Raw genomic sequence first — 18,863 nt, forward strand, 5'->3', positions numbered from 1 at the left:
CATTCAAACTGACTTAAATGGAAAAGGAGTTCTTGTGTATTTGTTTATATAGACAAGAGGGCCATGGGGAACTCTTCCTGTGCAGCTTGATCTGGGAGCCCAGATGATGTCTTCTGCTCCATTTCTTGTTTCTGTTTCCTATAGCTGCATTTTGCCCTTAAATGGCCCCTCCCCTTGTGGCACCAGCCAATATGCCATAAAGCTCAAGCATAGCAGAGTAAGAGGAAGTCTTTACCAGAGTTTCTCTGTAATTGAACTGACTCAGATTAGCTACCTATTTTGGAATTAATCCTTGGTACTAAGGGGATTTAGTGGGCTGTTAGGCAAAGGAGCTCTACCCAAGGCATATAGTTTTAGAGTTGGGGAAGGGTGGATCCCAAAAGGAACTGAGGGTGCTGTTACCAAAAGAAGGCAGAAGAGATACTGGGCAGTACCTTGGCCAAGATTCATTAGGTTGCAACTAGCAGAAAACTGGCTTAAATAACAAAGGGAATTATTGACTCCAGAAATTAGAAGTTTCTGAGGTAAAGAAGGAAGACTTCAGGGAGGGTTCGATTCAGGGGCTCAGTGAAACAATTGAGGACTTGGTTTGCACCTGTATTTCTGTTTGTCCTCTTGTGTCAGCTTTGTCCTTGGGCTGGCTTCTCTGGAAATAACCAAACAGCTTCAGCTACTGGCTTATGCTTTGCCTCCACCTCCCACATCAACCAGAAAAAGAGAATGGTCAAACTCTTTCAGAAAAGCAAAGGAAATGATTCCCCAGAAGCTCGAGCACATCTCCCATATTGTCAGACAGGGGTCCTGACCATGAGTAGGTCTGTCTAGGGCCAGCTGGTAGTGTGTAAGTTCTTGACTTCATGTAGGGAAGATTTTACAACATGAGTCCAGGTGACTACGAGAGAGTACACTTATTAAAGCTGGGAACAGTGAAACAAGGAAGGCTCAGTGTAGAAGAAGCAATAGGAAAAAGCCTAGGCTGGGCTGCCTTAGCTCACTGAGAAGTCAGTGTAAAGGAGGCCTTGGGGACAGGTTCAGGGGGTTAGTCCAAGACAAACTGCCATTGCCCATTGCTCCCGTGGTTGAAAGTCTCATGGGGACCCTTAGAGTTTAGGAGATACATGACTGTGGGGGAAGAAGAGGAGAAGGGAAAGGCACAGGCGTGCTCCCCAGAGGGAGAACACATGGGAAAACACACTCTGGGTTGTTTGTATTTAGAGCTTTCTCTCTCTCATAGGTCTCAGGAAAGCGTTCAGCAGATTATTTGTAAGTTTTTCAGATGAGCTCTTTTAGGGTTGTGATCTCCACTGATTGGTCAGTGCCAGAGCAAGGGGTCATTCATTAGTCATTGCAGCTGGTCCTAGTGTCACCCACCTGGTTCTTCTGTTGCTTTTCTGGGCCCGGAGTCGAAATGTAACTGAAGCCTAGATATTATCTTTCAGGAGGTAACTTGCTGCATCTGGCTGTAAATTGCTCTGCTAGTTGGTTCAGCTATCTGTCTCAGTTTCCCTCTTCCACTTATCCTGGCTTACTGGCCTCTGTCATTACCACTCTGAAGTTGATTACCTACTCATTCCTGCTCCAGTGAATACCTTGGGCCAGGGTAAGTGTGGACCAGATTGGTTTAGGTGTAGATGGAAGGTGAGTTGGGATTTATCTGGACTGCCTTATCAGGGTCCACACTGGAGCTGGACATGGGGTTAATCCTCTATATACATCATAGCTACTACCCAGCTGGGGGGTGGTTGCAGGATGTTGAATTAACCACAGTGGGGTTGCGTCTTACTCATTTCTTTATCTCTAGCACTCAACACAGGGATTGACACATAATAGGTCCTCAGTAAATGTTTACCAAATAATGCGGACACCGGCCTGCAGTGTCAGCAGCATTATGGATGAGACGAGACAAATTTGCATGGACTACAGAAATCCTGTGGAGGAAAAGGAATGACACGGCTGCTCTCTCAGTGAAAAAGAGGGCCGACCCTGTCCCTTGCCTGGACAGGCTTTTATTGCTTTTTTTCTGGGCACATTACATTGAGGATGGTCCTCATTTACTATGCACAGGTTTGCTTTAGGTGGTTACCTTTTACAGAAAACAAAGGAGAAGATGTTGCTAATTACATCAGAAAAGAAGGATATTTGCAAATGTAAAGGGAAAAGTGGTTGAACTGGTTACACTCCTCCTTGGGAGGTTTAGCATAGATTTTAGGAAGTTACTTTAAAGATATACAATAAATGTTTGCTGCCTCAATTCAGGGTGAGGAAGTTTTGCAGGTTTCAAAGCAGCCTAGGTACAATGCAGGCCTGATTCCCCATGGGAGAAACTATCTGTGGGCGTGGGTCCTGTGTGCTAGACCTCACTTTCCACTGGCCTTTCCGAGTGGGAGCTGGGCTACATTTCCCATGCCATGTAGAATGGTCTCCTATAACCAAACGGGTCCAAATTGGAATAGTGCACCTTGCTTAATTCAGGAGTTTTATGAATGACTAAAATGATGGCTGAAAATAAATCTTATTGCAGCTTTAAATATAGATTTAATGTAGAATCTGGATAGAGATGATAAGACTTTCTGCCTGTTTTCCTACCTTATCACATGCAACATAAAATTTTCCCTTTTGACTTTTGGTTGTTCATTAAATTCCAGTACACTGAAGAGTATTATAAACAATAGTTGGTAACAGGAAACTATCTCTAACTCCTGATAAGTCTTTTGATGATCATCTGACATTATAATTTGCTACTGTGAATAATTTAGTGAAACAAAACTTTTTACATTCCTTGTCCATCTAATAGTCATTTATTATAGTTTTTTAAAAATCGGATGCCCAAATATCCTTTGAAAGGTGCTAGGGTTCTGGTCAGTAAGGGAAGGAACTCCATTTCCTAGCCTTGAGCAATATGGAAAATTAGAAATACCATCAGCTTTGTTTTAAAAAAAATTCTAAGGAATGGAAAAAATAGATTCTTCCAGGAAAGGTTGGTAGAATATTTTAGCATGACTCCTTTTACTAAGAGAGTATAAAGAGGGTAAGAAGGTACAAATGGTAATGGATAAAATACAATAAAAAGCAAACTATTTTAAAAAAGAATACTTTTAGAAAGGACTGTGTGGCCCATGCTGGAAGTCTTGGACAATATTATGTGTTATGAATGCATATTTTTAACTTCCTTGAGGAGTATTAGTTTTTCTCTAATGAAATTCTTATGCAGTGGGGAAAAACTGAACCCCTGTTCGAAGTTTGCTGTGATAAGTATTTTGGCATCTGGTTAGAAACCAAGTGTGTGCTCATTTCTAGGATCATGGGTATTGACCGGTTTCATGTGTATGGGTATTGGGTGTCTGGAAATTTACTGTGGAGAATATCTGCATGGGAAAGGGAGGCTATGACATTCTAAGTACATGCCACACCCACAGCCTTATCTGCAGCCCTTTGTCCCTGCATTGTCCATGCCCCCATCACCATGGCCAGGAGTGATTGAAACAGGATTAAATGTCAGGCCTTATGGATAGCCATTCTAGGATGGCAAGTGGCTAGCAAATAGTCTGGTACACTGGCTCTGCCCAGCAGGAATGGGTTGTGTCTAACCAGCCCAATCAGATTCTCCCTTCTGGGGAGCTGGGATGTCAGATGACAAAGAATGGAGACTGTAGTATGAATAGAAGGGGAAAAACCAGAGAGAAGAAGAAAGCCATGAGCTAGCAGAACTTGAAGCAGAGAGAGAAAGAGGAGAAAGAATTATTCAGGAGAGAACAGCAGAAATAGCATCAGCAAATTGAGAAAGAAGCCACATAGACTAAGAGCTGAGCCCACCTGCAACTAGAACTAGAACTAGAACTAGAACTAGAACTAGAACTAGAACTAGAACATCTAGAACTGTTTTGGAGTCACACAGCACTACTGGTAGACAACTATGGCTAGCCTTCCCTGTGCCCTGAACAGCTGTTGAGACTGGCCTGCTTCTTCCTGAGCTTTGGCCCTGTCCCCAGTCAGAGAAATTCTTATGTTCCTTACAGTAGACCATGTGCTAGAATATGTTATTGTTCAAAAATATTTGTGGCTTCTTCCTAAGGGAGGCTTGACCTAATGACTGGTTTAGTCAGTGGAATAAATGGACATGATGAGTTGTAACAGGGGGACACACACCCCCAGAAATGGGGAAGGGGTTTGAGCTGTGCTTGTGTGAATGGAGACTTTGCCCCCTTGCTAAACATGGTGGCTGGAAGAGGGACAATGGCAAACATGGCTGAAACTGCCCCTCATTGGAAAGCTGGACACTCCCACTCTCTTTCAGCATGCATGGGATTCTGGGAGAGGACTTTTGCTTTCAGAGCACACCAGAAAGCAAAAAGTCAGTTGGTTCTTTCCTCTCCCCCGATTGGGGATGGGGGAGGCATGTCAATGGTCTCTAGCAGGCCTGCCAATGGTGGCTAGTATGGGCCTGTGAGCAGAGGCCTGGGGCACAGACTTCAAAAGATGCCTGAAGGTAGACAGTGACTGGAGACCAGCTAAACCACCTATGTTTACTATACTTTTGGGTGGAAGAAGAGGTTCCTGGCTCAACCTTGAACTGAGCAGGCACAGGGTGACAGTGATTTTTCTTTGGGTGTCTTAGAAGGTATGGGCTTTCAGGCAGAAACTTGCCATTAATTCCAAATACCTTGGTGATAATAGTCAGCACTGTGAACAGATGTTTGTTCTTGTGTTATTTTCAGTTCTATAACCTATATAGTAGTTGTAATGACAAATATTTAAATAGCTATTTTTGATGTCATACTCTGCCTTTTCCTTTCCTCTTACTTTTGTTACCCAGATATTTTTAGGCAGAAACTTGCCATTAAATAAGTTTCCTTTTCCACTGAACTCCATCTTTGGAGATTTGCCTGGTAGGCGGTGAGTGGTAGGACCCTCCGCTACTGTTTGGGTTCAGTAACAATATGTCATTTCCAAACACACTTTAAGAGTCAAAGCATGGTTCCCCATATTCTTTTTTGTTTGGGTGATAACTGGGCGTATTTCAGAAAGAGCTTTACACTGTCAGTCTGAGGCCCAGAGTAAAGACATTGTGAAGCAGAGATCCCAGGTGGCTGAAATGTTTGTGTAACATTGGTGAGGATAAACTATTGATAGTATAAGTTTCTCAGAATTGGGGGTTGTTTGTTGCAGCTAAATCTAGCCTAAAATGACTTTTTAAAAAACCCAGTAACCAAGGTAACCCGAACATATTTCTATCACTCACAAACCCAAAGAGTCTCAATCCACAGAGCAGCCGTAGCCAGCAGTACCTCACTAACCTTACAAAGCATGTACTTTTGACATTTCTGGGTGTAATTATATTAGTTACCTGATACCGAGTCAGTGACTTTCCAGTGTGAATTGTTTCTCTTTTTAGTCTTCAGTCCCCCTATTATATGTGTATATAGTATAATATGTACACATAAAGTTATATATGTCCATCTGCTATTATATGAGTACCCAACATAAAAATCAGTACAAAATACTGTCTGGATTGAATCCTGATGTCTGTCTTTTCTCTGTTTTAGGTTTGGGTCTTTTATGATGATGTTGTCCTCCCCTGTTCCTTCTCCCAATTTTATTATATCGTTTTCCCCACAACATATAGAAGAAATGACAGAATTTTGGAGTGAACACCCACATATTTACCACCTGGATTCCTCGGTTACTGTTTTGCCTTATTTGCTTCTTTGCATATCTATACACCAATCCATCAGTCCCCTCTGTCCAGCTCTCTTGTTTTCTTGGATGCATTGTAAAGTAAGTTGCAGACTCATGATGACGTAGTGATGTCTTCTACCTTGACATTTAGTCTTTTCCTTTTAATTCTGGATTTTTAAAAAATTGTTTCTAAACTTTGTTTGAGGTTGCCTTACCTGTTTCCTCTACTTGCCCAAACTTGCACATTTTTACCCTTTAACAGTCATGAACCTAGTGTATTTATCTCCATTAGGAAATTCCTGGGTGCTCCACTCTCTTAATCTCACACTTCTAATTTTTCTCTCTATTGCTTCCTCTCTTATCTCTTCAACACCACAAGTTTTCATTTGCTTTCTATTCTCTCTTTCAGTTCCTGGCAGATAATTTCTAAACCACAGCTGAACAATATCCCCATTGTTCTGTGTGTCTGAGTATTCAGAGCATGTTCACCTTTGCCCAGAACAGAAGGAAAACACAATTTCTTCCATTTTATTTCTTTGCAACACCGTGATTAAATCTCTCTGCCTGATCTTCATACATCAGACAATTTGGCTATTTTAAGTCTATTTAATAAAGTAAGTCAAGCTGAATTCCCTTCGTAGGAGGGATCTTCACCACTAAACAGTACACTAAATGCCCCGGCAATAATCCATCTTTTGTTTGGCAAGAGAGACACTACCACCCTACAGGTGCTGGACTGTTTGAATTACTATATGGCAACTTATGCTAGATATATATTTACGTTGTTGTATAAGTATTTTTTATTTTTTAATATATTTTGCATATTCAATAGCGTATTGATTATGCTACTACAGTTGCCCCATTTTTTTCTCCCTTTTATTCCCCTCTGCCCTGTACCCGCCCTCCCACCATCATTCCCCTACCTTAGTTCATGTCAATGGGTCGTACATACAAGTTCTTCAGCTTCTCCATTTCCCATACTATTATTAACCTCCCCTCATCTATTTTGTACCTCTTTATGCTTCTTATTTATGCTTCTTATTTCCTGTACCTTTTCCCCCATTCTCCCCCTGCTGATAACCCTCCATGTGATCTCTATTTCTGTGAATCTATTCATGTTGTATTTGTTTGCTTAGTTCATTTTTGTTTTTATTTTTGTTTTTTTTAGGTTTGGTTGTTGATAGTGGTGAGTTTGTTGTCACTTTACTATTCTTATTTTTGATCTTCTTATTTTTCTTAGATAAGTCCCTTTAACATTTCATATAATAAGGGCTTGGTGATGATGACCTCTTCTAACTTGACCTTATCTGAGAAGCACTTTATCTGCCCTTCCATTCTAAGTGATAGCTTTGCTGGATACAGTAATCTTGGATGTAGGTCCTTGCCTTTCATGACTTCAAATACTTCTTTCCAGCCCCTTCTTGCTTGCAAGGTTTTTGAGAAATCAGCTGATAGTCCTATGGGAACTCCTTTGTAGGAACTGTCCCCTTTTCTCTTGCTGCTTTTAAGATTCCCTCCTTGTCTATAATATTGGGTAATGTGATTATGATGTGCCTTGGTGTGTGCTTCCTTGGGTCCAACCTTTTTGGGACTCCAAGCTTCTTGGACTTCCTGGAAGTCTATTTCCTTTGCCAACCTAGGGAAGTTCTCCTTCATTATGTTTTCAAATAAGTTTTCAATTTCTTACTCTTCTTATTCTCCACCCCATGGTTTAGATGTTGGAATGTTTAAAGTTTTCCCAGAGGTTCCTAAGCCTCTCTTCATTTTTTTGAATTCTCGTTTTTTCTTTCTGTTCTAGTTGATGTTTCTTTCTTCCTTCTGCTCCAAACCATTGATTTGAGTCTTGGTTTCCATCCCTTCACTGTTGGTCCCCTGTACATTTTCCTTTATTTCACTTTTCATAGCCTTCACTTTTTCCTCTATTTTACAACCATACTCAGCCATTTCTGTGAGCATCCTGATTACCAGTGTTTTGAACTCTGCATCTGATGTGTTGGCTATCTCTTCAGCACTTAGTTGTATTTTTTTTTCTGCAGCTTTGATCTGTTCATTCATTTGGGCCATATTTTTTTCTGGGCAGGCCTATTACACAGTAAGGGGTGGTACCTTAGGTATTCACCAGGGCAGGGCAACTCACATTGGTGTGTTGTGGCACTGTACATGGGAAGGCATTGGAGAAGAAACAATGCCACTTGCTCAGCTCTCAGCTGGCTTTCAGTCACTTCCTCTGCCACCCAGAAGCAAATTGGACCCTTCTGGTGCTGATTCCTGGGTGGGTGAGTTTGTGTACATTCTAGGACTCTGTGGGTCTCTCCAATGAACTCTCCTATGAGGCTGGGAGTTTCTCCTGCCACCTCAACCCCAATAGGTGTTTCAGTCAGAGGTTTAAGGCTTTATTTCCCTGTGCTGGAACCCTGGGTTGCATGGTCTGTTTTACTCCCCAGTTGTTCCTCCAAGTTTATCTGCCTACAAATGTAGGACCGCCTGCTCCTCTAGCCTCTGCCTTGCCATAATTCCTCTGTACCCTGGCTGCCCATCTCTGCCCCTCCTACCAGGCTGGATGAATATTTCTTCTTTAACTCCTCAGTTGTTGGACTTCCATACAGTTCGATTTTCTGGCAGTTCTGGTTGTTTTTCATTTTTAAATATGTTGTTGTCCTTCTTCTGGTTGTGTCAGAAGGCAAAGTGTGTCTACCTATACCTCCATCTTGGCCCGATATTTCTGCATTGTTGTACAATCATTTTCTTATTTTGGTTAAAGATGACTTTTTGAAGGGAATTCTAATCTTGCAATGCAAACTTAGAAGCCCCATTACATGGTCTAGAACATTTAAGTTTATACCCCTGGCCAGCACTTTCAATTTTTTTTAAATTAAGGACTATCAGCAATCAGGTAAAAAACTGCAAACAGTCTCCCACAACTCAGCCTCCACTATATTTTATTTACTAACAAGTAGAATAAAGCTTTCAGTTGAAAATCTTTTCGTTTGGTGAGAATAAATTCCCCAACAATCTTTTCAACCTTATTTAAGATTTTAAAATTCAGTTGGCAATTTCAAAGTGAAGGGATAAAAAGAAAAAGAAAAAGGAAAATGTTCATAATAAGATATCATGGAAAGAAAGTGAGGAGAAATTGTCCACAATTATATAGCAATTCCTAATTATAAATGTCAGAATTCTTGTACCTGAATTTTGTTTACTTTCATGCTTGAGAGTTGAATGGTAAATTCATTAATTCATTTACTCACCACTCACTGATCATCTGCTGTGTGCAAGGCACTCAATTAAGCACTGGGAATGTCAAGAAAAGGGAGACATATGCCCTCCTCGGAGAATTTATAGTTCAGTAGGAGAGAGAGACACATAGTCTGGGAGTTATATCTGAGGTATTATAGTAGGAGCACACAGAGAACTAGGGGTGAGGGGAGCCTACTCTAAATTGAAGAGGGTAAGAATGCTCAGAAAGCCTTCTTGAGGACATCTTGAAGAACAAATGGGAGTTAGCCAATTGAAGAAGAAAGGAAGAGTAGTTAAAACTCTTTTTGTTGTAAGCAGTAAATAACTCAATGCAAACTGGCTTCACAAAAAAAAGTGAATTAATTATTGGCTCATGTACCTGAAAAGTCCAGGGGATTTTGGCTTCAGGCATAGTGGGATCCAGGGTCTAGTACAATGTCCCTAGGAATCTACCACTGAGGGGTCTACCCAATAGCACCTCTCTTCTTTGTTGCTAATATAACACCAAATTAGTTCACTCTCCTTGTAATTGCTATATCTTTCAGGAGTGGCTGGGATGTACTAATTATATTTGTAATTATCCTGTTTCCAAATACATCACATTCTGAATTACCAGAGGTTAGGGCTTTAATATATGAATTGGACAGGTGGGGGCACAGTTCAAACCTAACACCCTCCCTTTTTCTCTGCTCTCTCTCAGATCTCCTGCTGATAGCTCCCATTGGCAGGACCCAACTAGAGAGTAAAGGAGCCTGGTCATGCGAACCATAAAATGAGCCTCCTGACTCATGCAGCAGGGTGGAGAAGGGTAAACCTGGAGGAGCAAAGAAAGATTTTCCATCAGTCTCTGTAATGCCTTCATTCTTGGGAAGGATCTGTACATGTGGCAACTTCTAGATTTACTTTGTTCTTAGCCCCTGCCATCTTAGAAGGAGAGGTGGGGTCCCTCTGTCTCCTAGTTTAAATAACAGTTCTCTAAAAGGAATTAACTGATTCTATCTGGGTTACAAGAGACTTTAAATGTCCTAGGAGGCAGGATACCTGGTGCTCCACCCCAATGCCCTTCTCAGCATGCCTTCTCCCCCATTACTCCCAGCATAGTTTTCCCCTATAGTTTACTAGCTATCTGTCACCTAGGGTTGCATTCAATTGCATGTTATGAGAAATCAAGAACAGTGGTAATAATCCAAGTGAAGTTTATTTTTCCTTACATATCAAGATGTCCAGAGTAGGTCAGGCCCAAGCTGGTGCCGTGACTTAAGGAAGTCATCAAAGTCCCAGGTTACTTCTAACTGTTCCACCATCTTTAGCATGTGGTTTGGGCTCATGGCTGAAAGGTGCTGCTCTACTTCCTACCTTACGTCTGTGTTCCAGACTGAAGTGAAAGAGCAGAACTTTCTCAGAAATTCAGAGGACATATCCATTTCTATGTCATAAAGTAGAACTGTGTCATTTGGCTGTCCTAGAAGAAGCAGGGAAATGTAGTTCTTTACCTGGACTGATTGTCAATCAGGTTGCTATTAATAAAGAATTAATGAAGATGAAGTAGAACCTGGCTGGTGTGGCTCAGTTGGTTGGAGTGCCATCCAATAACCGAAAGTTTACAGGTTCAATTCCTGGTCAGGGCACATACCTAGGTTGTGGGTTTAATCCCCTGTCTAGGTGCATATGGGAGGCAACCAATTGATGCTTTTCTCTTACATCAATGTCTCTCTCTCTCTCTCTCTCTTTCTCTCCCTCTCCCCCTCTCTTCCTCTCTCTCTAAAAGCAATTAAAAATGAAGTAGAGAGTGGCTATTGGGTAGACAACTGTCAGGGTCAACTGCACTGGCTAATGGCACCTGTGTGCCTGGCTACCACATTTGAAAGTGGCACCCAGACCTGAAGTAATGCTGTTCTGAGGATTTTAGTGGACTGGGGCAAAACAATAAGTTAGATTTAAATAAAATCCTTATGAGAAAATTCTAAAAGCATATAGTAAGCTCCCTACTATGGACACTGTCTTTTAATAGTCCCTGCTGTCAGAAAACATGCTTATCCAAAAATGACTGGATGAATGTCTTCAGAACTCTTTATGTCACCTGACTTAATGTTTGTTGATGTGCTTATAGTCCTCATAGAGGATCCATGCATACTTCATCTAACACAAGCCATCAGCTGCTCTTCTTTTGTCTTGCTCAAACATGTGGACAAAGAATATAATTTAATTCTTTCTTCTGTTTTTAGAGGAAAAGAACCAAATTCATTGCCTGTGATTTTCTGACTGAGTGGTTATACAAGTAAGTTTCATGAATATTCAATAACACTAAAGATTCAATAGTGTTAATTTGCAAGCAGAATGGCAACAATTGACTTGAATTCTTGTTTATTATTTTCTTGTCAATCAAACATATGGCATCATGACCAGTCAAAATCCAAAGAGGACAGGGAAGCTGTTCACAGAATTCTTCTCCATTCCATTTGTGGAGCAGTGGCTGAAGCAATAGTAAGTGCTAACATAAGGCTTTGAATCATTTATTCCTAACTTTAAAATTGTGTTAATGATAGTTTTCTCCAGTCTAAGAGAACTAACTTGTGTAATCCATCCATGCCCCCAGGTCAGTCATGTCTGTGGCTCTTGTCTCTCATTATTTTTACTCTAGGCTAAGGGTATCTATCCAAGAAGCACTTCAGAAGTAAAATAGAAAACTTTAAACAATTCTTATACTCTCCCTTTCTTCTCATTCACTCCCCACCCCCACCCCCAAAGGCTATTATGCCTCAGGAAATATGATTAAACTTTTCTAACTATTAATTTTTACTTATATGCTTCAGTTCTACATTTAAAATCTTCAAACTTGACAGATAAATTGACCCATTCTAATCTGAGTCTTCTCACAGAAGTAATCAGTTTGAGCTATAGTGCATCCTTCCAGAATCTTCAAATTTGTTATTTAAGCATATACAATTAAGTTATATCATATAAAATTAGTAATATTATCTTATGTGAGCTACTTTGCATCAGTGATATAGCAAAGATGATGATGGCAACTGAGATTTATTGAGCACCTGTATCACCATTCTTGGCATCATAAAAATTAAAATGATACTAATTTAAATCAATGTAATAAATAATTATTGAACATCTACCAAGTGCAAGGCATAGCCCTTGGTACTGTGGAGAAAGCAGAGATGAATAAAATATGGCTTCAGCCCCTGGGATGAGAGAGAGGTGTTTACAACTAGCAGTAGTTTCTGTAGTGAGTATTGTAATTCAAATGGTAGCAAAGCACTACAGGGAAAGGGAAGCACAAGACCACACCCAGGCCTTCCTGGCAGGCCTGAAGCCAGTTCATTTGGGGCAGTAGCCACGCTGGATGGTGCCCAGATTTGGTCTTTAGAGGCAAGAACTCAGGTGCTATATTCTTCTTGATGGTGCCCTTGAGAGGAAGAGTTGGAGAGGCAAGTAGGAACCAACATTCTTAAGGAGAATGAGGGCAGCATCAGAAAACAGTATCTAATCCAGGTTTTTCGAACCTCAGCTCTATTGACATTTAGCACCAGGCAATTCTGTTATTTGGATAGTCAATGTGCACTGTAGAGTGTTTCACAGCATTTATAGCCTCCATTCACTACATGCCAGGAGCACCCTAGCTGTCTTCACCATCAAGAATGTCTCCAGCACTGGCAGATATTGGGAGATGTGGCTCGGGGCAATGGAAGGGGAGAGTAAAATCGCCTCTGATCTAATCCAACAGTCTAAAATCATCTGGGGAGCTTTTGTTGCCTGGTTTCACCCAAGGCTTATTAAATGAGACCTATTAGTTCAGGGTATAGCCCAGGCATTGTTTTTGTTGTTTTTCTTTAAATAGTTCCCTAGGTGATTCTGATATACAATACAGAGTTGAGACCTTGTCCACAGAGCAGAGGAAGTGCTGTATCTAAATAAATAGTATAATCGAACTATTACTTTGCTAAGCCCTTTTTATGCATATTATCTCGTTTAATTTTCATAACACTAGGATGTAGGTACTAAAGCTGAGAGCCTGGAGCTGGGAAGTTGAAAATGGAGAGAGGGAGAACTTAGACAAATATGGAAATTGTTGGGGCAGGAGCATGCTGAATGAGCATTTTAAGGAGGGCTTAAATGTAAAGATGGGAGGAAGGTGAATTTTGATGGAGAAATTCTGTCAAGGTTTTTTAAAGGCCGGGTGGTTATGTAAACAAAATATAAACTAGCACTTCTGGCAGTATTAGGTTGAGGTTAAGAGCAAGAACTTTAGTGTTTAAGTCTCTACCTCTTACTAGTCTCATTACTCTGGGTAAGTGTTTTAGCTATCTATTACTGTATAACAAATTACCCCGAAACTTAGTGGCTTAAACAGTAAATATTTATTATTATATTCTGTGGGTCAGGAATTCAGGAGCAGCTTAGCTGGGTGGCTCTGTTTCAGGGTCTATAATAGGTTACAGTTAAGATGTCACAGGGGCTGCAGGCATTAGAAGGCTTGGTTGAGCCTAGAGGAGCTACTTTCAGACCACCGGGCGCGTCTGGAAGGGGCGGCAAGCACCGCGGAGAGGACACGGGACCTGCGCCCCGGTCTCGGCGCTCGCCTGGGTGCCGGGACGCCTTGCGCCTAAGTCCCGCTTGGCCAGCTGGTCAGAACGGCTCAGCGGCGTTCCTCGGCTCCGTGGAGGAGACTCCGGAGAAGAAAACGGCGGAAAGAAACCCAGTTCGACGCCCTGGACCCACGGGTGCCCGCTCGCGGGCCCACCTGCCCTCCGAGGGCCTCCACGCGAGGCCCGTGCTAGTGCCCGCCCGCCTCCGGAATGGGACTCGGACAGTTCGGGCGGCGACCCAGTCGCGCGCAGCCACCGGGACCCAGGCGGCCTCCGTGCAAGGCGCAGGCGGGGCGCCCGCCCCCTCCCCTCTCCGGGTTGGTCTCAGGACTTTGAAAAATTCCGCCCGAGGAACCGCCCAACAACGCACCAATTCCAGGAGTGTGCGCAGGCGTCCGTGTAGCCTCGTCTGGTTGCCCCGACACTGCCCGCCTCGGTGGGCAGCTCCAGAACAGCCTCGAGCCACCCACCTCAGGCGTTCCCCCACGATCAACCCGGGCAGTCGTTAGTTCAGGTCGGTTGGTCAGTCTGTCACCACGGCCGCCAGTGCATGCTGGTCCACCTGTGCGGGCGACCACACTCCCCTGAGGAGCCACTTTCAAGGTGGCTCATACACGTGGTGATGGTTATTGGCTGAAGGCTGAAGGCTTTCCCCTCACGGTCTTTTCCAGGGGCTAGTTGGGTATCCTCACAGTATGGTGATGGGCATCCTTCAGGATGGGAGACAAGAAGGAAGCTGCTATGCCTTTTTTTTTTTTTTTTTAATATATTTATTGATTATGCTATTACAGTTGTCCCATTCCCCCCCCACTCCACTCCATCCTGCCCAACCCCCTCCCTCCCACATTCCCCCCCCCCCATAGTTCATGTCCATGGGTCATACTTATAAGTTCTTTGGCTTCTACATTTCCTACACTATTTTTACCCTCCCCCTGTCTATTTTCCACCTATCATCTATGCTACTTATTCTCTGTACCTTTACCCCCCTCTCCCCCTCCCACTCCCTTATTGACAACCCTCATGTTCTAGTTGTTTGCCTAGTTTGCTCTCGTTTTTGTTTTATGTGTGGTCGTTAATAACTGTGAGTTTGCTGTCATTTTTACTGTTCCTATTTTTGATCTTTTTCTTAGGTAACTCCCTTTAACATTTCATATAATAAGGGCTTGGTGATGATGAGCCTCTTCAACTTGACCTTATCTGAGAAGCACTTTATCCTCCCTTCCATTCTAAATGATAGCTTTGCTGGATACAGTAATCTTGGACGTAGGTCCTTGCGTTTAATCTTGGGTAATGTAATTATGATGTGTCTTGTTGTGTTCCTCCTTGGGTCCAGCTTCTTTGGGACTCTCTGAGCTTCCTGGACTTCCCGGAAGTCTATTTCCTTTGCCAGATCGGGGAAGTTCTCCATTATTTGTTCAAATAAGTTTTCAATTTTTTGTTCTTCCTCTTCTCCTTCTGGCACCCCTATAATTCGGATGTTGGAACGTTTCAAGGTGTCCTGGAGGTTCCTAAGCCTCTCCTCATTTTTCCAAGTTCTTGTTTCTTCATTCTTTTCTGGTTGAATGTTTGTTTCTTCCTTCTGGTCCATACCATTGATTTGAGTCCCAGTTTCCTTCTCATCACTATTGGTTCCCTGTACATTTTCCTTTGTTTCTCTTAGCATAGGCTTCATTTTTTCATCTGTTTTTCGAATAGATTCAACCAAGTCTGTGAGCATATTGATAACCAGTGCTTTGAACTGTGCATCCGATAGGTTGGCTATCTCTTCGTCGCTTAGTTGTATTTTTTCTGGAGCTTTGAAGTGTTCTGTCATTTGGGCCATTTTTTTTGTTTGTCTTGGCGCGTCTGTTACTTTAAGGGGCGGAGCCTTAGGTGTTCACCTGGGCGGGGTAATGCTGGTCGCTGAGCTGTGAAGCTGTAAGTGGGGGCGGGGCCGAGAGGGAGCAATGGCGTCCGCTTCACTCTCCTCCGGATTTCAGTCTTTCACTCCGCTACCCACAATCAAACTGGGCCCCTCTGGTGCTGGTTCCCGAGTAAGTGGGCCTGTGCACACTCTAGGCCCCTGTGGGTCTCTCCAACAACCTCTCCTGTGAGGCTGGGAGTCTCTCCTGCCGCCCCAACCCCCAGGGGCGCTTTCAATCAGAGGTTTGAGGCTTTATTTCCCCGAGCTGGAGCCCTGGGTTGCGCAGCGGTCTGCTTCTCTGCCCGCTGTTCGTCCGGTTTATCTGTGGGCGAATGTGGTGCCGCAATGTGCTATCCGCTGCTCTGCCTGCCCCACTCTCCGCCACTCTGAGTCCGGCCCTCTGGGTTTATCTGTGCAAATGTGGGACCGCAGGGTCTGCTAGTGCTCGGACTGCCTGTGCCATTTGTCCCACACTCCGCCAGTCTCAGTCCCGCCACAGCCACGAGAGTCCTCTCCACCCCAGTGCCGTCTCCGCCCCTCCTACCAGTCTGGATGAATGATTATTTTTTGTTTCCTTGGTGTTGGTCCCCCTTGCTGTTCGATTCTCTGTCAGTTCTGGTTGTGCGAGGAGGCGCAGTATGTCTACCTACGCCGCCATCTTGGTTCTCCTCCGCTGCTATGCCTTTTATAACCCAGTCTTGGACACCACTTCCACCATATTCTGTTAGAAGTGAGTCCCTAAGTACAGCTCAAGTACCACATTTAACCGGGAAGGAATTAGGCTCCACCTTTTGGAGGGAGGAATATCAAAGCATGTATGGACATATTTTAAAAGCACTACAGTAGGTCACTCTAAGCCTCTACCTCCTCATTAATAAAATGTAGTGATTATGAAGATGCACCTACACATGGGATCATGAACAGGCCCAGCTCATAGTAATATGTGGCTTACTCATATTGCCACTGAACGACACTGTGGACTTAGGAAGGGAAATACAGAAGAAAAGAGTATTCAAGGCCAAGGACAGAAAGGTAGAAGAAGATAGGACTTCATCCAGGCATAGAAAACCAGCAGAGATGGCTTCTAGAGGGATAGGATGGGGGGTAAGACTGGAAGGGAGTTAGGAGGTGGATTATGGTTTTCAATAAAAGCATGAAATTTGGGCATTATTCTATAAGCAACAGTGAACATTAAACAATTTTGGAGCAGAGGTATAATGTGATGATAATGTCTTAGCAAGATTACTCCCAAGAGTACAGGGAACATGTGAGATTGAGGACAGCCTGGAGTTGAAGCTGCCATTTCCAAGGCTATGGTTACAGCTGTAAGGTCTTGAATTAGAGCAACAGGAATGAAAAAGGAGGGACACGGAATGGGTAGAATGGATGGATGACACGGGATGAGTTTAGGGGTGGAGCAGGGGTATGCCTGAAAGGTAAGATTTGCTCCCAGGTTGGTCATCCCTATAAAAGAAGCAAAGTGACAGCCTGAAAAGCATGAAGCTCAGAAGTGAAGTCTAGAGAGAAATGTTGGTTTAGGAATTGAGATACCTGAGTCAAATGGACAGGTCTGATTGGAGTACTCCAGAGTTGTTTTCTTCACTCTATAAACTTGCCAATTGTAAAGGAGGTAGTGCAAAAATGCATCTTGTAATCAATTTATCAGTAAATCACATCAATCACTGTTGCTCAGTGATGTTCAAAGATATGAAGGTAGTACTGAAATAGAAAATGAAAAGTGTTTCTCTGAAGGAGATAGATATAAGTTAAAGTCTTGGTGATAATGTTGAATTATTTGTTCTTCAACTATCAGTATAAAAACTAAATTACTAGTGTCACTATTTAGGTATTGTAATATTTAACATTTTAATTTCTTTCTAAATTGGAAAAGAAAGATAATTGTTATTATACAGCAGCATAGGGTTCTGCTGCCTACCACCCATAAACTCCAGAGGCAGAGGTTTGGTGAAAAATGAAAGGAGGTATTTATTTAAAGGCTGTGCAATTTTGAAAGAATAATGGGCTTTTGCCTCAAAGCCCATTCCCAAGGGCCAGTAACCCCTCCACCCCTTGCCAGCTCAGTTCAAGGATGCACCTGGAAACCTTTCTCCCCTTTTAAAATACCATTCTTTGCAATATGCACGTGGCTGCAGCATGATTATCAAGGCAGCTTGGTGGGTTCCTGGTCACAGTCCAGCTTCAGGCATCTCTCTCAAGTCTGTGTGCACCTGGCCAGGCAGGGCCATGCAGATCACCAGTGCTGCCACTGCTTTTCACACAGGAGGAGGGGCATGGGGCTTGTAGCCTAGCCAGGTGGTCTCCATCTAACCCCTAACTGGGCCTGCAAGAATGCTCTGGCCTCTAACCCCTAACTGGGCTTGCAAGGAGAAGGAAAGAGTGTGGGTTTCTGCGTACCCTCTATTTTAAATCTTTTGCCCCAAAATCCTATGCACTGTGGGAGTGTCCAAATTCCCAGCCAATTCTAGCAAATGTCTACCACACACATCAGCCCACACTGTGTCCCTGCCCCTTCTCTCACAGCCATGATCAGGAAGCAGGTATTAAGGTTTTCTAGCCACACAAGGGCACAGCATCTCTGCCCTGGGCAGGGTGTCACCTTGTTACACATATGTTGAGAACTTTTGAGCCCGAGCAGGCTCTGTGCAGAACTGTGTCATGAGCTTAGGTGTTTACTTTTCTCTAGGGTCATGGAAGCCTATCAAGTCCCAGCTTCAGTTTAAATCCTGGGCTGCCTTTGGCACTTCTCAACCCCTCTTGGGAGTCCCTCCCATCTCTGGGGAAGGGAGTCTCTTTCATGGAGGGCTGCTGCTTCAATCAGCTGCCTTGGGGTTTCTTGCAGTCCATCCCTTCTCTAGGAAAGTGCAGCCTCTTGCACTTGGTCAGGCTTCCCTCACTCCCCAGCAATCTGACCATACCCCTCTGTTAGTTAAAATAACCCCTCTGTATAGCCTTAAATAGTGGCCCTTCCCAAACAAAGAGAAAGCTAGTATATACTTGGAGAAATGATTCATCTATCATTGGTATGATTAGTTTTAAACTTCAGTTCGTTAGTCATTTTTTTAAAAATTCAAAACAAAATTATTTATTATTATTTAAAAGATGTATATTTACTTCTCTGTGACCAGAGCTAAAAGTTAGGGGAAATTTGAATTGGAAGGGGAAAAAGTTGAGAAAGTTTGCAGTGGGTATGGTCATTCTGGTCTATCATGTAAGTGTGAAGGCATCTGCTAAGAAGGAGATCCAGGCAGGTTCTGGAGACTTATGGGGAGGGGGAAGACGCTGCAACAGCTACTGTGGTGAAACCTACAGGCACTAACAGGGATGACCCAGCTGATGCCTTAATTTGTGGTACACAGAAACAGTCTGCTTATGTGGTTGTCTCTGGAAGCAACTCTGGAAAGAAGGTGGAGACATCAGACAGCTGGGTA

The 18,863-nt window shown here is 43.1% G+C and overlaps 1 protein-coding gene across 15 annotated transcripts in view; it reads left to right on the forward strand.

The window, feature by feature from the left end:
• Positions 1–18,863, forward strand: part of IQCK (IQ motif containing K) — a 217,422-nt gene that overhangs the window by 36,035 nt on the left and 162,524 nt on the right. For 9 of the 15 annotated variants that reach the window (XR_008427022.1, XR_008427025.1, XM_045195357.2 and 6 more), the window contains 2 exons: positions 11,139–11,191; positions 11,320–11,397. The exons of 1 other annotated variant lie outside the window; for it this stretch is intronic. Coding sequence is in view for 12 of the 14 variants with exons in the window: in XM_045195357.2 (XP_045051292.2) it covers positions 11,139–11,191; positions 11,320–11,397 (131 nt within the window). In the remaining 2 variants the exon portion in view is untranslated. Of the gene's footprint in view, positions 1–5,543; positions 5,776–11,138; positions 11,192–11,319; positions 11,398–18,863 lie in introns of all 15 variants that reach the window. 5 more of the 15 variants (XM_045195358.2, XM_053925851.1, XM_045195364.2 and 2 more) reach the window with 2 other exon arrangements.

Source organism: Desmodus rotundus, chromosome 1 (assembly GCF_022682495.2).
Source record: "Desmodus rotundus isolate HL8 chromosome 1, HLdesRot8A.1, whole genome shotgun sequence".
NCBI classification, from domain to species: domain Eukaryota; kingdom Metazoa; phylum Chordata; class Mammalia; order Chiroptera; family Phyllostomidae; genus Desmodus; species Desmodus rotundus.